The sequence below is a fragment of the Sceloporus occidentalis genome, unplaced genomic scaffold (assembly GCF_023333645.1).
Source record: "Sceloporus occidentalis isolate IW3139 unplaced genomic scaffold, rSceOcc1.0.p SCAF_110, whole genome shotgun sequence".
Classification (NCBI taxonomy): Eukaryota; Metazoa; Chordata; class Lepidosauria; order Squamata; family Phrynosomatidae; genus Sceloporus; species Sceloporus occidentalis.
This window is the reverse complement of record NW_028317090.1, coordinates 2,683,661-2,708,467: the sequence shown is the minus strand read 5'-3', so window position 1 is coordinate 2,708,467 and position 24,807 is coordinate 2,683,661. Positions and strand designations below refer to the sequence as shown.

Below are 24,807 nucleotides of genomic sequence, written 5' to 3'. Positions count from 1 at the left end.
GTATAGGTTGCGGGTGGGTGATTTAGAGGAGTGTTATATTTAGTGAAAAGAAAAATACAAAAAAAACATAAAGCCATAATTTTTTACCCACTAGAATAATCTGATTTGTCCTGATCAGTTATTTTAACATTTGAACATTTCAATGTGACCATGCAGTTTATGCACCAATCTTTGCCATAGCATGTGTTTATTGTTTTGGGGGTTAGTGAATGTATTTGGGTGCATTTTCCTTAGCGACTCTAGAAACAATATATTTAGGGGGGGCACACAAGATACCACAGTCAAACTGGGGGGGCATGCATAATTTCCAAAAGTAATGTGCTATGGAATTATACTTTTATTATTAGGCTAAAATAATACTTGATCATTCAACATGGGAAGCCTGAATCCACAATTGAGTGCGAATAATCCTTAAAATAAATATTATAACACAATAAATAACTTTTCCACTAAATGATTTCAGGGTCTTGAACATTTTGTCCCCTGAAGTCACTACAACTTCAGGAGGGCATTTTATCTCTGGATAAATATAAATTAAATAATCCTACTGTAAGTTAAGTGCCAGGAAACAGATGACCAAACACACACACCAACACAGGCTCTGTCACACCGACACCCAGACACACACCAGGACAGGCTCTGCCACACCGACAACCAAACACACACACACCAGGACAGGCTCTGCCACAGAGACACCCACACACACCAGGACAGGCTCTGACACACTGACACCCAAACACACACCCTAGGACAGGCTCTGCCACACTGACAACCGAACACACACACCAGGACAGGCTCTGCCACACCAACACCCAAGCACACACCAGGACAGGCTCTGCCACACCAACACCTATACACACACCCGAGGACAGGCTCTGCTACACTGATAACCAAAAACACACAAACAGCAGGACACAGACGTCTACATCAGGATGGATTTTTCACACTGCATTGTCGTTTATACCCCCCCTTAGTGTTTTTGCCCCTTGTGTAATGATGCCCCTGCTGCCCATATATATATATATTAATATTAGCCCCAGTTGCCGATAGCAGGTATAGATCAACACATTAACACACAAACCAAGCTTTGCATGTATAGATCAACTGAAATTCACTTGTAATCTCAGCACTGAAGGTATATATGAAATAAACAGAATCAGACATACAAATCCTGTATTTGCAGGTATACAATAGTATATGAAACGTAGCATTGCAGGTATAGATCAAATAAATACATGGAAACCAGCATTGCAGGTATTAATCAACTGAATAAGACATACAAACACTGTATTTGCAGGTATACATAAATAATGTATGGAAATATATAGATATGGATCTACAGAATAACGCAAAAACCCAGCTTTGCAGGTATAGATCAATTGGAATTCACATAAAAACACGTCATTAAAAGGTATATTTAAAACCCCCTAAATTAGACATAAATCACAGGTTGCACGCCCCAAAGCCAGCCCTGGCATCCACACTGCCCACACAGCAATCACACTCCTATCATACCCAGGCAACCAGTAAATGCTGGTACCTAGGCATGATGGGACTGTGCTTGCTGTGATTGCTGTTAGCAATCACACTCCTATCATGCCAGGTCAGCCAGTACATGCTGGTACAGGGTGGCTGTAAGTGATGTGCAGACCCCATACTGCTGGCAGCATCAATACACAAGGGGGGCAGCTAGCTAGGTTTCAGCATGTACTGGCTGACTTGGCGTGATAGGAGTGTGATTGCTAACAGCAATCACAGTCCCATCATGCCTAGGTTCCAGCACTTACACATCCATGCTATCACGCACACACTCATTCATTCATTCACAGATTAATTCCCTCAATCACGCATACTCATTCAAACACCCTCCCCACCCCCTTACCTGCACTGCAGCTCCTCGATGCCGCTCACAGACTTCAGCAGATGGCGCGGCCTCCCTCTGCATTCTCTGGTACTGCACAGAGGAAGCAGCAAGATCTTAATTATTTGGGGCTAAAAGTAACACCAAAAGTAGAAGATATAATCGAACGGAATTTCTTGCCTCTATTAAAAGAAACAAATTATCTTTTGAAAGAATGGCGAAATACAGAACTATCCTGGATAGATAGAATGAATGTGATTAACGCATATATTCTCCCAAAATGGATTTACTTTTTTAGACATATCCCATTAAAAATACCAAGCTCCTGGATCCTCATGCTACAAACCAGTTTTAATAAATTTATTAATAATGGAAGAAAAATGAGAATTTGTATAAAAAATTTGGTACGAAAAATAAATAGAGGCGGATTGAATTACCCTAGGGCCAAAAGTGCATACGACGCATGTATGCTACTACACATATATAACTTACAATGTCAAATATATTAACCAACCATGGTTTAAAATAGAAAGATCTATGGTTAAGATTAACTTATCCACATGTATGTGGCAATACCAGACAACATTTGAGGCAAAATACATAAATAATATTATAATAAAAGACATTTTTAAAGAATGGAAAAAGATTAAGAAAAAATGTAATCTAATTAATAAGGTTCTAGATAATACGAAACTGGATACCATAGAACTTATTATTTCTAATATAAATTTAAGTATTTGGAAAAAATGCGGGAATTGAAGAATTAAAAGATATTTTGCTTAAAGATAACATAAAATCTTTTGAGCAGATACATAGGGAGTTTAGTATACCTAGCTCAGAAATATTTACTTATCTGAGAATAAAATCATTCATAATACAAGCTAGATATAAAGAGGGCAAAGAACTCCATTGTAAACTTCAAAATGTGTTTAATAAACAAGATATAAAAAAAAGCACTGTCTAAATCGTTTGAAATAATCAACAAAATGGACGAGAGCTCAATAACACTAATTATAACAAAATGGAATAGAGATACAACGAAACAAATAACAGAAATAGATTGGTATAAAGCAATAAACAATACTTATAATCTAATTCATTCCATAACAATTAGAGAGAATCACTTTAAATTAATTAATCAATGGTATCTAACTCCGACAAAAATAAAATCTATGTTTCCAAGTTCTTCAGATAGATGCTGGCGATGCAATCAGGAACGGGGAGATTACAAACACATATGGTGGACGTGTATAAAAGTAAGGCCTCTCTGGAGGTTTGCCTTTGAGCTCCTGGGAAAAAAATAGGTAATATTAAGATTAATAAAACTTTAGAAATCGCTTTGCTTCATATATTCCCATCTGAATTACCATTAAAAATAACTATCCACATATTGGCAGCCACAAAAGTATTGATAGCAAGAAATTGGAAAGAAAGCAAACCATTCTTATATCTACAATTGAGAAACCAAGTGCTATTTCAACTACAGATGGAGAAAGGCTTGCATTGGACTAGTTCACAACAGAAAAGAAAAACAACTATATATGAGGACTGGATTATTAAACTAAATAATATATGAGTAATAAGAATCAACATATATTCCCGGCTTTCTTTTTTTTTTTTTTTTTTTTTTTTTAAGATCTCAAATGGTGTATTATACAACTTACACTTAAGGATGATATCTTGCCTCTTAATTGTTAATTTTCTTCATTCTTTGTTGTATTTTTATATTTGATGTTTAATTTGTTTGTATGTATTGTGAAAATAACAAAAATAAAAATTAAAAGGAAAAAAAAAATAACAAATATATAAACCCAGCTGCAATAATACCGTATTTGCTCGATTATAAGACGAGGTTTTTTTCAGAGCAAATGCTCTGAAAAATACCCCTCGTCTTCTAATCGGGGTCGTCTTCTAATCAGACCTCAAATAGAGTCTGATTAGGAGACTAAGATCCAGATCCCCCGCACCGCTGCAGGGGACCTGGATCCTCCTGTCTCACCCCCCCCCCCCCCCCCCATCATACACACACTTACCGGTGCTTCCTGCTGTATTGCCGGGGCAGCGGGTTGACGTCTACGCGATCCGCGTAGACAACGTCCGCTGCAGCCGGAAGGAGGTGTGGCTAGCAGCGGGGGTTGTCTGCGTCCGTCGCGCAAACCTTCCCCGACTGTCAGAGATCAGAGTTCCCTGCACCGGTGCGGGGAACTCTGATCTCTGACAGCCGGGGAAAGTATACGCGACGGACGGATACAAACCCCCGCTGCCAACTCCACCTCCTTCCGGCTGCAGCAGAAGGCGACGTCAACCCGCTGCCCCGGCTGGAAGCACCGGTAAGAGAGGGCTGGGAGGGGGAGGGGAGAGTGTGTGTGTGTGTGTGTGTGTGTGTGTGTGTGTGTGTGTGTTAAATGGGGGCATAGGGCATTTCTGGAGTGGCGTTAAGGGGGCATTTAATAGAGCACTCTGCCTCCTGAAATGCCTTATACACCTATATGCCACTCTGCCCCATAATATGCATTTTAACCCCCTAAATGCCAGAGTGGCATATAGGGGTATAAGGCATTTCTGGAGGCAGAGTGCTCTATACAATGCCTTTTAACTCCCTTAATGCCACTCTGCCTCCTGAAATGCCTTATACCTCCCTATATGCCACTCTGCCCCATAATATGCATTTTAACCCCCTAAATGCCAGAATGGGATATAGGGGTATAAGGCATTTCTGGAGGCAGAGTGGCATATAGGGGTATAAGGCATTTCTGGAGGCAGAGTGGCACATAGGGGGTCAAAAGGCATACCATGGGGCACAGTGGCATATAGAGGGTTAAAAGGCATATCATGGGCCACAGTGCCATATTGGAGTGGCAAGCCTGGGGGCAGATGTGCGTAACTGGGGGGACAGGTTGGAAAATACAAGAAATAAAAACAAAAAAAATATTTTTCTCAATCATAGCTTTTATTAAAAAAAATAGTTTACATGAATTAACATTTACTGGTAAAACTTTTTTCCTTTAGGGTCGTCTTATATTCAGGCTTTTTCTTTTTTTCCTAAGTTAATATTCAGATTTTGGGGGGTCGTCTTATAATCAGGGTCGTCTTATAATCGAGCAAATACGGTAATACAATTTGAATGCCAGTGTTCAGAACTAGTAGGACAAACATGCATATATACATATACATTGTTAGTTCATTAATTTTTACTTTGGTGCACAAAATGTACTTAACATTGCAAAATTACTTTACATTGCTATTCCTTCTAGGGGTAATAGAAATGGCTCTGGAAAAACATCTGGAAGTCGGCAAAGCAGCACAGAAAATGATCTAAAATGGGCTGATCAAAGACCTTGGAGCAGTACAGATTCTGATAGCTCAAACCGCAATCTGAAGCCAGCCATTACAAAAACTGCCAGCTTTGGTGGAATAACTGTCCTGACTAGGGGAGATAGCAGGAGCACTGGCAAACTGTCTAAAGCAGGTAGTTGGTACATATAAGGGTTCCTTAATGTTGACATTGATGTTATACCAGTAACCATTAACCCCTTCGGGACAATAGCTGATTTTATTTTTTGTACCCTTTGTGACAACGGTTGTTTTAACATTTCTGCGGTGCCCGTGTTTAGCTGTATTTTTCTTCTTTCCTGTTTACTGAACCCACAAAAATTATATATTTTTTTCAGGGCAAGAAGGGCTTTCTTTAGATGTCATTGTTTTGATTGAATCATATCATGTACTAGAAAAAAAAAGTATAGAATTGAGAAAAAAAGGACTTTTACTTTAAAAAATCTTTTACGCATCTATAAAAGCTAATGAAAAAAACCTGCTAAATAGATTCTACTATTTCTCCTGAATTTAGAAATACCCAATGTTTTTATGTTTTTTGCTTTTTTTGCAAGTTATGGGGGCTTTAAATACAAGTAAGTATTTTTTCCAAATCTGGTAATTCTTCCCCCATGTGCTATTTCAGGTATCTTTGAAGTTGGCCAATCCATTTTCCCCATCAAACCATATATTTTTGAACACTAGACACCCAAGAGTATTTCAAATTCTAGTATTTTAACTATTTGCATACACTAATTCTACCACCAGTCTTTATCAAACTTGTTTCCACACACATTTTACTTCAGGTATGAATTAACAGGTCCTGGTATACGTCACTGTCACACAACACCCTAATATGTGTTCAGTAACGTCTCCTGAGTACAGTGATACCCATGCATGGGTTTGCCTGGCTGTTTTGGGTCAGAAGGGCCACATTTGGGGGATGCACATTTTTCAATGATGAACTTTGACATTTGGTGATCCACTGCCCATGCCCTATTTGGTACATCTTTGAGTCTGGCTAATTCATTGTGTCCAATAAAACCATATATTTTTGAAAACTAAACACCCCGGTGTATTCCAAATGCTGTTATTTTAACTCTTTGCATGCACACATTTAACACCAGCCTTTGTCAAAGTTTGCAGTAGTATTTTTTGTTTGTATTTTTCCCACACACGTTGCACTTTTGGTATACATTTTTAGCTTCTGGTATATGTCACTGTCACCCCAATATGTGTTCAGCAACGTATAGTGTTACCCAACATGTATGGGTTTCTCTGGTGGTTTGGTGGCTAAAAGGGCACATTTGGAACGTGTGCATTTTTCAAATTGGAAATTTGACATGTGGTCATCCTTCTCCATGTGTTAATTGGGACATTGTTGAACTCGGCCAATTCCACACTGCCATCTTGTGAGTGGCAAAATCTCGTAGTGGTGGTTGTGACTGCTCTCCAGAGCTGTCACAGCACGTCCTAGGGTGGGTGTTTGGTGTAGCTATCAAGGCATTTTAGCAACACCATTGTGTGTACAGTGTATGGCGGATGTTGACGCCCTGGGGAGGGGCCATACATTTTTTGTACTCCACCTCGGGGTTTAAAAACAATGGAAATACTTTGAATGACAGTATATAAAGATATTATTGACAACAAATCTTTTGTTATAGTCCAATTTATTGAGGCATCTTAGTAGGATTTGAAAGAATAATATCCAATGCAAATGAACACATTTATGACTCTGTGCCTGCGCAACATTTAAAAAAAAAAAAAAAAATGAACACGGCTCACTTACATGCTAACTGATAACTAAAATTATTTTACTGACAAATAGAAAAACAACTATTTGGTTTTTACTTACTGTCAGTAGGTTGACTGGTGACTGGCATTCCCCTTCTGCACATTGTGGGAGTAGGAGGAACTGACATGATAAAACAAAATACATGCAATAACTGAAACCAAATAATCAGAGTATTCAGAGAGCTTGTACAAATTCAGAAATTAACCTTATTAGGGCTGCAAGTTTTGCTCTGCAGTTGCATACAGAATCCAACAATGCAGTAAATATACTGTAAGTTCTATAGGTCTAGGTGCTGTATCATTCTTTTTTGGTAGAGGTCATAATAACGTAGTAATTTAGGTTGAAAAAAGTCGATCGAGTTCAACCTTTTCTACCTATCCTTCCTGCTTTTGAATCAAAAGAAGGCTAAAAACTTCAATTAAGATATTTTTCGAAATTTGAATCGAAAAAGCAATCTGATCTCTACTCTGATCTGATTTCTACTCTGATCAGGAATCTCTAAAATAGTAATGTTTTATTCTATCATTTATAGCCCTGTATGTGCTGCTATTCTAAAAACATATCCAGACCATTTTTGAAGGCATCCATTGTATTTTACAGTGCCACCTCTCTTGGCAGTGAATTCCATAGCTTTGTTGCCCATATTGTAAATAATCTCTACCTTTAAGATCTTCCAATCTCCTTAATAATTTTGTGGCCGTCCTTTGCAACATTTATAGTTCCATAACGTTTTTTATAAGGACAGTGCCCAGATTTGCACGGCATATTCAAGGTGAGGTCTTACCATTGACTTATAAAGAAGATATCCTCCTCCCGTGAATCAATACTACTTTTTATACATGCTAATATCCTATTGGCCTTTGCAGCTGCTTACTGACATTGCACACTGTTGCTAAGTCTGTCACTTACAATTACTCCTAAATCCTTCTCCTTAGTAGTATTTTTTTTTTTTTTTACGAGGGCGTTATGCATTTTACCAAATGTATAACTTTACATGTGTCTGTATTGAACTATATTTGCCACTTGCCTGCCCAGCCTCCACTCATCAAGGAACATCAAGGTTAGACTGTATTATCCTACCTGATTTTGTGTCATCAGCAAACTGAGACACGGCTGCAATATGGGAAATCATTAATTAACAAATAAAAAGAAGACGACCCAAGACAGAACCCTTAGGTACTCCACTTAATAACTTTAGTTTGATAATTTTCCATTTATGACCACCCTTTGCATTCTATCTTTTAGCCAATTTCCAATCCTATTTTTGATTTTTACAGTAATGTTTTGTGTGTGGAAGCGTATAAAGTGCCTTAGCAAAGTCCAAATAGATCACATTCATTCCTAGATCTGTATTTTTACAGACTTCTTCATAGAATGCTATTGGGTTGGTTTGACAAGCCCTGTCTTTCACAAAATCATGCTGACTTCTACTAATTATATTCTGATCTTGAATGTATATCTTTAGCAACCCTTGAAATAATTTCCTTACTACAGATGTCAAGCTCACTGGCCTGTAGTTGATCCCTTTTTTAAACATGGGCACCACATCTGCCTTATGCCAGTCTAGTTATTTTACAATTAACTTTTTAAAATGCTTTATCTTGAGTGTATCTATTGTATGCATATTACGGAAAATGAAAATGTTTGTACTGTTTCAGGCTCAGAGTCTTCCAGCAGTGATGGTTCCTCAGGATCTCTATCACGAACGCATCAGCCTCTTCAAAATTCACCCATTGTCCCAGGAACGTCAGTCAGCACCACAGGCAGCATATCTTTTCCTGAAAATGGAGTAGCTCCTAGTAACACCAGCTATATTTTACTGCCACTTGAAGCTACAGGCATACCTCCTGGCAGCATCTTGCTCAACCCTCACACAGGTAATATTCTGGTTTAGCACTGCTTATCTGGACTCCAGGCCAGCATAATAATCTACAAATGCAGGCCTAGAGGGTTGTTATTTAGATATTTCTCAAATGGAAATTTCTTATTTGTCAATTGATGTATTACTTGCAATCTAAATGTGATATTTTTCATGATTTGGACAGGGTTATATATTGCAGAAAATTACACAATATGAAAAAACAACTTCATCTTTATTTACACTTCTCTCTTTAGATATTCTAGTGACTCTTCAATAGCCATATATAAAGTAAATGTTCTCTTAATGCATGCCCATTGGTACTGTTAGCAAAAATTATGTAAAGCATATCATATTTGTTGGTGCTTTTTCATGCGTGTCCTTAAATCCATGGTCACTTGATAAAGTATATTATTTGATGAAATGTGATACCAAAAAGAATATATAGTGTTAAGGTTCGCTGATAATTATTTTTCAGTATAAATATACAGTGGATATAAAAAGTCTGCACATCCCTGTTAAAATGCCAGGTTCTTGTGATGGTAAAGAATGAGACAAAGTCAGAACTTTGTCCACCTTTAATGTGACCTATAATGTGAACAATTCAATTGCAAAACAAACTGAAATCTTTGTTACATAGGCTGAAAAAAGACATGCATCCATCAAACTAACTATGGAAAAAAATCCTTCTAGAAAAGTTATATCTCTGAATATTATGTTTTTGCAAGTATTCATCCAGTAGACTAAATGCATGACCATGTGTCTTATGCATAGTCCTGTTAATGAATAGATCTCCAGACAATGTTTTGTATTGGCCCCAAATATTTTTGTATAATGAGGTCACTTGGAAATTTCCTTGTTTTTGCAAGTAAATCAAATTTTGTCTATTAAAATATCATCAAATATAGTGTAGACATGTTGAAAATCATTATTGTAACTGGAAGGTGAGGTCCAGAAATATTTGGACACTGACACAAGTTTTGTTATTTCGGCTGTTTAACAAAATAAAGTTACAATTAAATAATGAATATGAGCTTAAACTGAAGTCTTTCAGCTTTAATTGGAGGAAGGGTTTAGGAAATAAAGCTCTTTAATATGCAGCCCCCTCTTTTTCAAGGGGCCAAAAGTAATTGGACAATTTCTCAAAAATGTTCCTTCATTATTTCTTCGTCAAGTAAGCAGATAAAAGGTCTGAAGTTGATTCAAGGTGCAGTATTTGCCTGTGGAAGCTGTTGCTGTGAACCTACAACATGCGGTCAAAGGAGCTCTCAATGCAAGTGAAACAGGCCTTCCTTAGGCTCCAAAAAAAAAAAAGAAAGAGAGAAAAAATCCATCAGAGAAACAGGAGGAAAATTAGGAGAGAAAAAAAACCACACTGGTGAGCTCTGCAACACAAAAAAGGCTTCGACGTCCACAGAAAACAACAGTGATGGATGATTTTATGATCCTTTCCATGTTAAAGAAAAAAACCTATCACAACATCCAGCCAAGTGAATAACAGTGTACAGGAGATATGCATATCATTATCCAAGTCTACCATAAAGAGAAGATTTCTGAAGCGAAAATACAGAGGGTTCATCCCAAGGTGCAAACAATTCATAAGCCTCAAGAATAGAAAGGCCAGATTAGACTTTGCCAAAAAACATGTAAAAAAAGTTCTAGAACAGCATTCTTTGAACAGATGAAACTAAGATCTGGTTAATGGGCTGGTGAGTAATCAACAATGGACTTGACCTCATACTCCTCATGGTTGTTGTTGAAGACAGGGCGAGGAGCGGAAGTGGTAGACTGTTATACACCAACGGTTTCAGCAGGGATACATGAAACACGTTGTGGATACGCATGGGCTGGTGAAGATCTAGGGCATAGGCTACTGGGTTTATCCGACGCTGGATACAAAATGGCCCAGTGTAGCGGGGAGACAGTTTAGGGGATGCGTTTATGGCAGCATTATGAGCAAACTCCACCTAAGGTAGCAGGTCCAACCTGTCAGACTTATGGTCTGAAATGTAACACAGCAGAAATTGCTCCAGCGCCTGATTTGTCAATTTTGCAGCTCCATTAGACTGTGGATGGTAGGTTGAGAAGAAAAAGATCTGGATACTCATTTGTGTGCAAAATGCTCACCAGAAATTGGCTGCCCTGGTCTGTTCTTTGGTAGCCCATGTAACCTATTATGAAAACTAAAGCAAATGCCGTAGCTGTAGGGAGCTTCTTGAGGGAAACAGTGAAACATAGGAGCCTGAGCAAACACACTTTTAATAGACTCAAAGGTTCTTGGCGTCCTTTCTAGTCATGTCTCACATGAACCCACGTTAGTAGTTGGCAAAGCCATGGAAACGTTGACCGCAGTGAGGGTTAAGGAGAACACAGCAGCGGAAATAATGTAACTCAAAAATGGTTTTTCCAGTTTATAGAAGAGATTATTCTTTCAGAGCCGTTGCAGCACGCGACATCTGTGTGGTGGTTTCCTAAGGATGGGGAGTGTATCAGAATGTCACTGAGAGAAACCACCTGGCATTGCTGCAACATGTCCCGGAGGACATCATTAATAAATTCCTGGAAGACATTGCAGTGACCGAAGGGCATTACGAGGTATTGATAATGCCCGCTCCTGGTGTTAAACACAGTCTTCTTTCGTGACCTTCTTTAATTCTGACCAAATTGTATGCCCCTTGTAGGTTGCATTTGGTGAAGATGGTGGGCCTTTTCAGGCAGTCAAAGAGCTTCGTTATCAGGAGTATCAGATAGATGTTCTTCACGGTGATACGATTAAGACCCATGTAATCAATACAGGGTCTAAGCTTGGAACCCTTCTTCTTCACAAAGAAAAAGAGAACGTGTGAATGAACTCCCAGGATAGAGCATCTGCAACGCACTACTTCATGGCCTTATTCTCTGTGACAGAGAGATGGTATACTTGCTCACCAGAAGGTATTGCACCAGGTTGCAACTCGATGGCGCAGTCATATGGCTGGTGCAGAGGCAACTGACCAGCTCTGCCCTTGTCAAACACATCTTGGAATTCAGACTATTCATTAGGCAACTTGGGAGCCGAGTAAGTGCATAGCACTCAGACAAACTTTGTATAGACAGGTGCCCGAACACTGGGAGGCCCAGGACAAAATTTTGGTTCTCCGCCAGTCAAGAACAGGATTGTGTTTCTTTAGCTATGGGTACCCGATAACCAGCAGGTAATGAGAACTAAATACTTTACATTGGAGTACATCGTGGTGGAGAGCCCCTACAGTCATCGATAGCTGGGCAGCCTTGTGAGTCACCAGAGCGGGCTGTAAGGCTCTGCCGTCAATGGCCTCGATGGCCAGTGGTAAAGAGAAAAGTGTGAGCAATGAATGCATTTCCATACTCCAACTAATGAATCCACAGGAGTCCAGTTTATGAAGTTTATTGAAAAAGTAGTATAATAACAAAGCCAAGGGGGTAGCAGAGGGTATAGGGGCAGCCTGAGGTTGCTGAGATGGAAAAGCATGGTGCACCGTTTGAAGTAGCAACATCTGAAGGCCCCGTGCAAGCTGACCCATTCTCTGGTCTGCCTCGTCCAAACGGGTAAAGACATTAGTTGGATTGCGCGTGCCTTCTGAGTTTTTGGCCCTTGTGTAATGTTCGGGACCAGGAACCAGAAATAAACTATAGTGCAAAACACCTTTATTAAAAATAATGCAAACAAGGCAAAATCGTAGACCAAAAACGTAGCTCAAAAGACAAGCCGGGGTCAGCAGCCATAACGGTACGTTAAGCTAAGTCGGTTCAGGAACACAGAGCATAACAAAGCCAGGAAGCAAGCCAGGGATCAAGAGCCAGGAGGGTCATCAGGCATAGCACAGGCACACTAACGTAGGATAAACACACTAGTAGTGATGTCCGGATCATGAACGAATCGTTCATTTGATCCGGTTCTTTTTAGTGATCCGGATGAATCGGTTCAGTAGACTGAACGATTCATTTGTAGCGGTTCAGTCTGTGAATCATTCAGCTGTAACCTGATCCTAGAGCTGTGAGTCATCTGCAGAGCACTCAGACACAGACTCTGGGGTCAGGTTACAGCTCATTAATTCACAGAGGAACCATGACTCATAGAGTCAGAGACTCGCTCAATGACCCGAATGATCCGAAGACCCGAATGATTCAAATGATTCGAATCTTACAGGGATCCGGATCTTACAGGGATCCGGATCTTACAGAGAATATTACTGATACCATACTTTTATAAATAAATACATTAATAATGTTCACACTGCCCCCAGGATTTAGATTCCCCTAAGTTTGCCCCCCTTTACCTATAAGTGCACCTACAGTTAACTTTATTAAATTAATTAAATTAACCCTCAGTCATCAGCATAAAATTAACCCTAAATACTCCATTAACCATAACTGCCCTTAAATTAATTGCATGTACTCCAGATAAATTATCTAATAAATTGGTATGGTTGATGGGGTCTTTAGTGTTAATTTAGGGGCAGTTATGCTTAATGAGGTGTTTAGGGTTAATTTGGGGGCAGTTATGCTTAATGGGGTCTTTAGGGTTAATTTGGGGGCAGTTATGCTTAATGGGGTGTTTAGGCTTAATTTAGGGGCAGTTATGCTTAATGGGGTGTTTAGGGTTAATTTGGGGGCAGTTATGCTTAATGGGGTGTTAAGGGTTAATTTTAGGGGCAGACATGGTTGATGGGGTGTTCAGGGTTAATTTAATGGTGATGGTTAATTTAATTAATTTAATAAAGTTAGCTTAAGGTGCAGTTGCAGGTAAAGGGGAATGTAAATCCTGGGGGCAGTGATTATTAATGTATTATTTATAACAGTATGGTAATATTATCTGACTGATTCGAATGCCAATGAAGGCAGAGAGTCGTTCAAAGATCCGGATCTTACAATGATACGGATCTTACAGTGATCCAGATCTTACAGTGATCCGGATCACTGTAAGATTCGGATCCCTGTAAGATCCGAATCTTTGAACGACTCTCTGCCTTCATTGACATCACTGGAGGCAGGGGGGAGGATTCATAATGAAAGGGGCGGGGCCAAACATTAGTGTGCCTGCACGGAGTTACTGGAAAACAGTAACTCCTGTGAGTCACACTGAGTGATCCGAAGATTCGGCTCATGAATTGGATCATTTCAGTGAACAAATCGAAATGATCCGATTCACTTTAATGATCCGAACTTCCCATCACTACACACTAGCAGCCAAACAACAAGGGCCAGGAGGAAGTGAACCCTTATTGTTTAAATAACCTAAAGGGGCTGGATAATGGGCTGGTCCAAGAAGAGTAGCCATGGTAACAAAGGAGGAGACTACCAGACAGGCTGTATAACTCTGGCAGTGAGCAGAAAAATGCCGCAGTAAAGCAGCCAGACCATAACATGATGTGATTAAAGACAGAAGCATCCAGATTAAAAGTGGATAGGGATTTATTGTCTCCTGAGATTCAGCCTAATTCAGCAAAATTGATTGGAGAGAGCTTCACTTTACAGATGGACAATGATCCAAAACATACTGCAAAAGCAACCCAGGAGTTTGGAATATTCTGCAATGGCCAAGTCAGTCACTTAAACTCAAACGAATCAAGCATGCATTTAACTTGGTGAAAACAAAACTTAAGGCAGAAAGACCCACAAACTCACAACAACTGAAGACAACTGCAGCTGGCAAAGCATAAGAAAGGAGAAAACCCAGTGTTTGGCGATGTCCAGGCGTTCATTGCCTGCAAAGGATTTTTGACAAAGTATTAATGAAAATTTAATTTATGATTGTGTTGATTTGTCCAATTATATTGGAGCCACCAAACTTAGGGGACTGTGTATGAAAAAAGGTTGCAATTCCTAAACTAAAATTAACATTTTATTTTTGATAGTGTCGATTTGTCCAATTACATTTGTGCCACTGAAGTCAGGGGACTGTGTATAAAAATGGTTGCAATTATTAAACATTTCATAAAATATTTTTGTTCAACTCCTTGAATTAAAGCTGAAAGCCTGCACTTCAATTGCATCTCAGAAATGTTTCATTTCAAATCCTTTGTGGTAGCATACAGAGCCAAAATTATAAAAATTGTGTCAGTGTCCAAATATTTCTGGACCTAAATGCATATATACCGTATTTGCTCCATTATAAGACAAGGTTTTTTCCAGAAAAATACCCCTCGTCTTATAATCGGGGTTGTCTTATAATCAGACCTCAACTAGGTCTGACTATGAGACTAAGATCCAGATCCCCCGCAGTGATGCAGGGGACCTGGATCCTCCTGACCCCCCCCCCCCCCCCCCCCAAGTTACCGGTACTTCTGAGTCCCTGGTTCTTAGTCCGGGCAGCATGTAGAGCTCTACGCGATTCGCGTACACAACTTCCGCTGCAGCCGGGAGGAGGTGCGGTTAGCGGCGGGGGTTGTCTGCGTCCATCGCGCAGACCTTCCCCGGCTGTTAGAGATCAGAGTTCCCCGTGATATCTGACAGCCGGGGAAGGTCTGCGCGATGGAGGGGGAGGGAGTGTTAAATGGGGGGCATAAGGCATTTCTGGAGGCAGAGTGCTATGTGAAATGCCTTTTAACCCCCTTAATGCCACTGTGCCTCCAGAAATGCCTTTTAACCCTCTATACGCCACTCTGCCTCCTGAAATGCCTTATACCTCCCTATATGCCACTCTGCCCCATAATATGCCTGTTAACCCCCTAAATGCCAGAGTGGCATATAGGGGTATAAGGCAATTCTGGAGGCACAGTGGCATTTAGAGGGTTAAAAGGCATATCATGGGGCACAGTGGCATATAGAGGTATAAGGCATTTCTGGGGCAGAGTGGCAAGCCTGGGGGCAGATGTGCATAACTGGGGGGGGGGGCAGGTTGAAAAAAACAGTATAGGTGGAGCGTCATCCAGAACCTGCAGGTATTATGCAGTATGGGTTGCAGGCTGGGTATATCTGCCCTTTCCCAAATTAGAAATACTATAATTGTGATTAATGACAGCTGTTAAAATGTAAAGATGCAAAGATGTGAATACATTCAAGGGTATGTTATACTAAGGGTATGTTATACTAAGGTACTTAAAATTAGAAACAAAATGATGTTTTTTTCTATACCAAAAGACCCTTAAAGGTGAATACATTGAGCCTACGACAGGTGTAAGAACCGCATGAGGCCTCACCATCAAGGAGACAGCTGAGGGAAGTTCCTGTGTGCTCCCAAGCCAAGGAAAGACCTTGGGGAAAAAATCCATCATCCAAAGCTGGCATTACTTGCCTGGACCCATATATGCTATCTAGTGAAGGTCTAGGCAGGGAAGGTTAAGATAGAAAATGTTTAGTCTGGTCATCCTGGACCAAAAAATTATAGCCAGAGAGGGGTCCGATTGGGAGCTAAGCTTTTCATTTTATTATTTTGTTTTGGGGTATATATTTGTGCACCTGCCAAGTAAAAGTCAGTCTGCTGAAATGTGTGTTCTTATTGTAGAAGGCCGTACTTTAAGATCTGAAAATCTTAAGATGACCTTATTGACCCTCAGCTAAGATGTAAAGTTGTATTAACATTTTATAAATATTTGAGCAACCTAACTTATGTTTAGGAACACATTTACTTTACATGACCTATATTTTTGAAATTTGCAAGCATGAACCTGACATATTCTTTCTGACCATTATGTGTTTAGTGTTTCCAACACTTTCATATAAAATGGCAAAACAAGCACTGCAGTGGAGGTACTATGGTTAATATATTAAAATGTTATGAAGCCAACATTCTGAGCAGTGGTAGGGTTACTGCCTCTTTAATTATATTGTTGAATTGCAGGCCAGCCGTTTGTAAACCCAGATGGCACACCAGCGATATACAATCCTCCCAATATTCAACAGGTGTTAAGACCCCAAATTCTTGGACAAACAACTGAACAGACTTCACATCAACAGCAAACCCAGCAGCAAGTACAGGGGCACCTTCCTACACAGGTATTTTTCAACTTTAACCAAAAACAATTCAGATACAACTGAATACTATTTTAAAGTCGATATTGTTAAAATAAAATTCCTAATTTGCTTTATGTTGGATCTGAAATAGTACTTGTAATAGTATTTGTGGAATTTTAATCATGAAATATTTGTGGAGCTGCGGCTTTAATAAAATCATATTATGAATACCTTTTCAGTGTGGTGTTGATAATCTTGATACCATTGTACTTTATACTTTGAGAATTTAAGTGATTGAGGGTGTAAAGTGGGTGTAAAGCATAATCCTTTTAAGTAATTGACTGGCAATGTGCAAAAAGATCTACTATATAAAATTGATGTCAATAGAAAACATAACAAAGAACATGGTATGAACAAGATTTCTTACAAGCTTACTTTAAAGCAATTAAAATTACAAGTTTCAGGCTGAATTCTATATTGAATTATTTGTGTAAATGTGTATATTCACACAAATATACACATTTTTTTTTTACAAATATGTAAAAAACATTTTGCATATTTATCATACCTTATATAATTTCTTTGTTCATAAAATATTTCATAAGTGGTTTCTACATTATGCAAATGTAATTTGCAATAACACACCATATGGCATATTAACGTGGAGTATATTTGAGATCATTTAGATTTTTGCACGTTAGACAAAATCTGTTCAATTTCCATCTGTAATCGGCAATCCACTATTTATACAGTAACATCAAAATAATCACACACAATTAACTGCATTTAGAATATAATTTGTCTATGCGAGATTCTTTAGATAAACCATAGTGTAAGGTTAATATGGGAATCATCTATTTGATACAATTGTAACAAGTGTACTTCTCTGACTGTCCAGGCTATGCAGACCTCACCTCAGACTGTGCAATACCCTGTTGTCTCTTATCCTCCTCCTCAACATCTTGTTCCTGTCTCATCTACACAACAATTCCATGTGGTAAGATAATGTACTATTCTCTCTTTAAAAAGTAGATCTGCTAATAGGTTAGTACCATCACCACATGTAGACTGGTGTTTAAGCAGATTGCATCTCATCCAATAATGCTGGTCATTTAGTAGGTGATTATTATGTATATGTTTAGCTTCAAGATCAAAGTAATAGGTGACAGTAAAGTATCTCTATCATATGAATAAGGAGAGAACGCACAAAAAGGACAAAACAACCGGAATTTATGTAGATGGGAAACAGGTGAAGTTAAAGATTCTACTTTTATGTACAATTTTATTATTTCTCAATACAATATGTGTGGTACATTATATCACATTGCTTTTTTCCTGTACAATCCAGTTACAGGAATAAAACTCAATTAAGAAATGCTTGAGTGTCTTCTGTTTGATGTCCTTTTAGACAGAATATTGTTTGTCTATCTTTCAATTATCGTTCTTTATTAATCTAAAGTGTTGAAAAATGTAAGTGATGTCATCTTCAGATAGTCCTGTATTAACATTGTTCCCTACCTTTTTCCTCTTCTGATAATTATCAGTTGCTGCTGGAATTTTTTGTGGTTGTGTTGCCGACTGTTGATATTTTATGTATTGTGAGAAAGCATCACTTAATTGGTAGGGTACATGGCCTAATTTAAGGACTGCGTTCCCTAAGCCAGACAAAGCATATGTTTTAATAATGGGTTTTTCACATTTATTGTTCCCTATGCCAGGTCCATTTTGGGCTTGCTGATCTTGGTTTCAAGTATGTTCTTACTGCTTAAATACAGTATATATGCAGTAAAGTGCTGTGCAAAATGCATAGGTTATATGCAGGTGTGAAAGTAAAATGCTTTAAAAAATAGACATGTTAATTTATTTCTATCAGTGAACAGAAGAAAAATCTAATTAATATTTGGTGTGACCACCCTTTGCCTTCAAGACAGCATTAAGACTTCTAGGCACACTTGCACAGAGTCAGGTGTTTTGTTGGCATATAGTTGGGTGTATGATTAAACAATTATACCAAACAGGTGTTAAACACAATCAATAACTTAAACAACTGTGTAGAAGGAGTAAAACTAGATGAGGAGCAGCCCAACTAAAGTTGCTGAAGAAAGTTTAATGTCAAAAATCATACAACGTGGCAAGAACCACGCACGACACAGGGCAGTTATCCTAGTTGTGTTTTGACTACAGTATATGTATTATTAAAATGTTCAAATTAGTCTAATGTCATTGCAGTTTTTTGCCAAATAGCCCTGTGAAAATCTTAAAAAAACAAACGCTTTAGTATAAATTGGATGGATTTCTTTCTTTGTAATACATGTATTTATATAATCTAATTGCTTTGCAGAGAGATGACATAACAATCCCATTTAACCAGCTAAACTTGAGTCGCCAGTCATCAGGGGAGACATCTGAGCCATCTTCTTGCCCTGTCTTTTCACCAGGGCTTCTAGCACAACCACCCCAGCAGCAAAGTTTTATGTTAGCCTCTTCTTGTCAATCAGTTTCACCTGGAAGTTCATATCAATCAGCCTCACAAGTACTGCAGTCCCAGTCACCACAGGGATATGTTAATCAAACGCCTGCACAGGTAAAAGTTAAACTAGTTAATCACATGTTTGGTTTCCATATTAATAATATGTTTTATTTATGAATATTTACTTTGGTTCAAACTGCAGCTCATTCTTAATAATCGTGGAAAATATGCTCCATGTCTCCATGTCGAAACATGTTACATGAGAGTTTGTTTATACAAAAAATAGAATAAAGATGTCTATTTACCACTGTAATTGCTTGCATAATGGCAAAAAAGTTTTTAGCCGTAAACAAAAGTCCAACTCACAGATTCACTAAAGCAAACTTGCTTTAGTGCTTACACTTGAGTAAAAGAGAGTCTAGTGAATGTTAGTAAACAGATCAAGCAACTCACAGATTCATTAATGTATGAGTTACTTGCAAGATGCAAATGTGAGTTGAAAGTTCACTTTGTATCTGCCAGGGACTATGAAGTGACCTATTAATTCAAGTCCCCCCTACACATACATTGTTAAAACATTATATATTATTTTCAAACAATTGAAGGTTCCAGGACCCTCTATTAACCTAGGTGGGGCTAATGATTGCACTCTTCTCTCACTTTGTGTTGTGGTGCAATAGGTAATTAAATCAACTTGGGGGTATTATTCATATGATACATTCCAGTTACCCCCATCCCCTGCTCAGAGGAACAGGGGGTTCAAATGTATACAATCATCCTATGGGAGGCAATGACCCTATTCCATACCTCCCCCAAACGAAGGGAGAAAGGAAGGTATCGAGGGATGGAGGAAGGACGGAAGAAGGAAGGACTCGAGGGACGGAAGAAGGAAGGACTCGAGGGACGGAAGAAGGAAGGACTCGAGGGACGGAAGAAGGAAGGACTCGAGGGACGGAAGAAGGAAGGACTCGAGGGACGGAAGAAGGAAGGACTCGAGGGACGGAAGAAGGAAGGACTCGAGGGACGGAATAAGGAAGGACTCGAGGGACGGAAGAAGGAAGGACTCGAGGGATGGAAGAAGGAAGGACAGAAAATATAAGAGAGACTACTCAGATCATTCTTAAGAAGATTTCAGCCACTTTATATGTGTTTAGCATAACTTTTGTTGTGCCATCTTATGCTGTAAGTGCAATATTTTACCTCATACTGAAAATTACAACAATATTGCACCTTTTAGAACTTTTATTTTTTTAACTTTTAAGAAGTTTTACTATCAATCTTGATGGGCTTTATTTACCACATACATTTGTGAGTGTATTTCATTATTAATCACAAATATTGATATTTACATATTACACTATTTTTTGCATTTCTGTTTTCTTTTTTCCTATGTATATGCGCCCCAAGTGTGTTATGGGTTGCTGCGAACATTGGGAACGTAATATTTCTTTATTTAATTTTGTTTTTTGCTTTCACACATGGGATTGATTGTTTCCACGTGACATCTTTGTGTAACAAGGAATGTGCTAAATTATTGTAATGTCATTGATAAGTTTTACATTTGTCATGTAATGAGCCATCTTGGTAATGTGTAGAGGAACTATAGAGATGATGCTCAAATAACCATGTAAATTGTCAAGTAGCCAGAAACTGTCGGGCCCATGGTGCAAAAAGCACTTAAACCCACCTTTCCCTCTCCCCTTGTCCTTGTTCTCCTTTTTCATCATATTTCTGGTGCTCCCTCACCCTCGTCTTTCCATTCTCTTTAGTTGTTTTCTTCTTTCCAGCTTTTTTTGCCATTTCTCTCTCACAGCACACCTCCCTCTAGAGCCAAATATATTTTAACTTGGGTGTTTTGTCATACAGACATCTACCTCTACCTGACACTTTCCTCCACACTTTTCAACCTCCACTTGTTTTCCCTTTGTTATTCTGGGCACCTCCCCAACATTCCTTTTTAAGGAATTTATATATTATATATATATTATATCTAGGCAAGTTCTGACTTAAACAGAGGATCACATCACATACATTACATACTAGAAAGCTCTACAACATTGAAGGGCATTGCTATTTATATCTGTCCTGGTATAGATCTGTTAGGATCGAAAATTTAACTTTGATCTTTCAATTTAATATCTTCGAGAAACAGAAATGTGAACATATTGTTATTTTTCTTGGAAATTGAGTTTGGCCTGTATATTACAACACAATACACCAACATTTATACTTATGATATAAAATTGCTCAACCAAAAAATTGTTTAATGTTCCTATCTGAATAGAAAATATTCCATGCCATAAGCATTTTTTTGTCCTACTGTCTTCATATTTGATACACAATACAGCCATTTTTCCTCAGGAGCTTACTTCTGCTTAATCCAAAAGGCTGTTTTATATGACAGCTGCTTGTTATATATAACATTAAATGATATTGTCTTCCAAGTTTAAAATTGCTGTTTGTTCAAAAGTTTTGAAGATTCTTTCTCAGTGCATGTCAAGTTTTATGGTTGAATTACCTGATGTGTGAAGATATAAGGGCTTAGTGTCATTTTCTACTATTTAAGAAATGTTTTATATATAATGAGTCTACAATGAAAAAGTTGTATAAATAATATATTTTACAGGAATTACTTGATGTTGTATAATGGATTAATGTTATATAATTATATTTAATGTTAGCTGTTTTTTCTCAATTTTTTATCCCCCAGGCCACTCATGGAATCCCTTAGGGGATTCTTTTAAAACCTATTGCAGTGGGTTTTGTTAAGAATTCATTATTCTATTACAGCAGTTGGTAAGGTTTAACCTTTAAAAATGTACAACAGACAACGGAAGTGGATATATTTGTTGCTGTATGGTGTAAAATATGTGTGCTAAAGAAAACATTCTGTTACTGTAGCTAGATATTTTTTATTAATCATAACAATAAATCTACCCAGACACCAAGTAAGGCAGAAACATGTTGTTCCTATTCCACTTACTGTCTGTTTATTGCAAGCATCTGATTAATGTGTAGTTATTTTTGCTTTCTGCAGATGCCAGTATATTATTACCCATCTGGACAGTACCCTACCTCAGCAAATCAGCAGTACAGATCTATTGCATCAGTTCAATATAATGCTCAGAGAAGTGCACAGATACCGCAGAATCTTCATCAAGGAGGTATTTATATACCCTTAGTGCACATCACTAAAACTGGCAAATAAGTGGTCTTAATTGAATCATGTATAGCTATATTTAGACATTTCTTATCTGCATCATTTCTTGTCATAAAATATTTTGAACCTGGAAAATATTTGCTAGAAATGCATGCTATAAAAATGGAAATGTTGGAAATTTTTGTGATGCCTTGTATTTTTTTTTTCTCCTATCCCACAATGTTTTTGTTAATTATACAGCGCCAGCAAATTCTGATGCAGATAAGGGTCCTCCGTTATGCAGTTTCATTTTGCTGTAGACTGAATTCTGCAAAAAATATTGTTGTTTATCTAATGGCACCATTTAGATTCCAGTACAATAAAGTGAAAAGCTGTTTACCATATTAATGTTCTCTTTAAAAGTCTTTTCCCAGCTTTGAAAGCTTTGGTATGTACTTTTGCAACAGTTGAGATTTTACATTAGAGTCAAAATAAATAATAATACAAAAATGCACTTTGTAAAATGCCATTCCACACTGTCATCTGCTGAATTTGAAAAAAAATATATATAAGGAGATGTAAAAAAACCCCATAATTCATTCAGCTGCTATAGCATAAAAATGGACAAATGTTAACAACTTCAATCATCAGAAATCACACCGGTCTGCAAGGTTGAAATACCTCAGCATAAAATAAGCAAAATAGTGCTGAAATTCTTTTGTTCAGCTTGTGTTGTAAACACATTTTTTATTTCCTGTTTTCACAAACACAACAGGAGCAGCTGAGAATGGTTTGTGATAGGTCCCGGAGGTAGCTCTGTACACTGCAGTTGCGTGCAGATGGAAGGGGGGCCGTTACACTGTAAGAGAGTGAGTAGCAGGTCTCACAGTGAACCGGTCTCTTTTCTTACTGTTTCATGTCTCTCCAGAAAGTATATATTTTCTACTACTGTACCAAGTACATTTTTACTCATGTGATCATTGTAGGATTTGATTCACAGAGCTGCACCACAGAAAAGAATTGTTAAATCGAAATTTAAGTGTTTTTCTGTAAATAATGAAACTAAATAAAACTTAATGTGTTAATAAATTAATGTGTTAATAATAAGTTAATGTTAGTAATATTTTGCTATTGATATAATTAACACATATTAAATATTAAATTAACTGCTTAGGTATTATATATTACATACATTATATGGCATTTTATAAAATCTGATTTGTATTTAACATTATTTGTTCAATGTTTGGCTGTACTTTGTGAATCACAGATGAGAGAGCACATACCTTGAATTGTGTAAAAATCTATTTCATCCGAGTGGTATTAGCAAATTCATGCTATTGAATTATTTCCAAAAAGCAACTTTGCCTGTGTTCAAAACTCTGATTGCCACCCCATGCCAAATACCAAATCTGAAAGTATTACAATCTGGAAAACAAATATGCACTGCCCTAGAACTGCCAAAAAATCCTAGGCATATGAAGTGTTCCCAAACCTCAGGAAAGGTAAATTAATTGATTTTGGGGTTTTATTTCTCATTTTCATTAGTTGTATACAATTTATAAGAGGTAAAACAATGTGTTGTTTTTTCCCCCCAAAAAAATATAAACAGGTGAATAGCACATAGCAAAAATTAAAGGTCTTGCTACTGATACCCTAGGATCCTCTCATAAAAACATGTTTACTCGTAACACATGTAGTATCAGAAATAAAATGTATGCTTTAATTGTTGGTGTTAAAGATCCACTTAGTAGTGGAGACTAGGGGTATCCAACCTTTTATGTTCTTTTTTATTATACTCAGAATGATTAATAGTCATTTTTAAGGTTGATTTTATGGAGAGGAACATTCACTTTGCTTCATTTCGTTTTGGTTTTTTGTCATGGTTGTTTTGCATTTTTGCTTGCTCACAAATATTTAACCCCTTGATGACAATTGCCGGTCCGGGCACGTCACGGAAATTCAAGTCGATAACGACAAATGACGTGCCAGGAACGGCACGTCAATAAACGGGTGCAGAAAGCGATCTATTTTCGCTTTCTGCACCGAAACGGCGTTGCTGTAATGCCTCGACCTCGAGGCATTCAGCAACGCCATTATCGGCACAAAGGGGCAGGCTCTGGCACACCGACACCCAAACACACACACCAGTACAGGCTCCGCAACATTGATACCCAAACACACATACCAGGACAGGCTCTGCCACACTAACACACCAAACACACACACACCAGGACAGGCTCTGCCACACTGACACCCAAACACACACACACCAGGACAGGCCCCTCCACGGGGTGTCAACATCCGCCATACTTTGTATGGCGGCGGACGCCCGTTTTAAAAGCGTTTAGGAGGCGATCAACGATCACCTCCTAAACTTAAATGGTGTCGCTGGAATGCCTCGATCAGGAGGCATCCAGCGACACCAAACACTTACCTGGGGCCGCAGCTGCCGGTG

At 38.3% G+C, this 24,807-nt stretch overlaps 1 protein-coding gene across 1 annotated transcript in view; it reads left to right on the top strand.

Moving 5' to 3' along the window:
• The window catches only part of LOC149283186 (cAMP-regulated phosphoprotein 21-like), a 109,208-nt gene that overhangs the window by 54,389 nt on the left and 30,012 nt on the right, over window positions 1-24,807 (top strand). Inside the window, exons 11-16 of the mRNA XM_089497908.1 lie at window positions 5,116-5,330; window positions 8,627-8,845; window positions 16,628-16,782; window positions 17,618-17,737; window positions 19,082-19,324; window positions 22,248-22,374. Coding sequence (XP_089354034.1) covers window positions 5,116-5,330; window positions 8,627-8,845; window positions 16,628-16,782; window positions 17,618-17,737; window positions 19,082-19,324; window positions 22,248-22,374 — 1,079 coding nt within the window. The remainder of the gene's footprint in view (window positions 1-5,115; window positions 5,331-8,626; window positions 8,846-16,627; window positions 16,783-17,617; window positions 17,738-19,081; window positions 19,325-22,247; window positions 22,375-24,807) is intronic.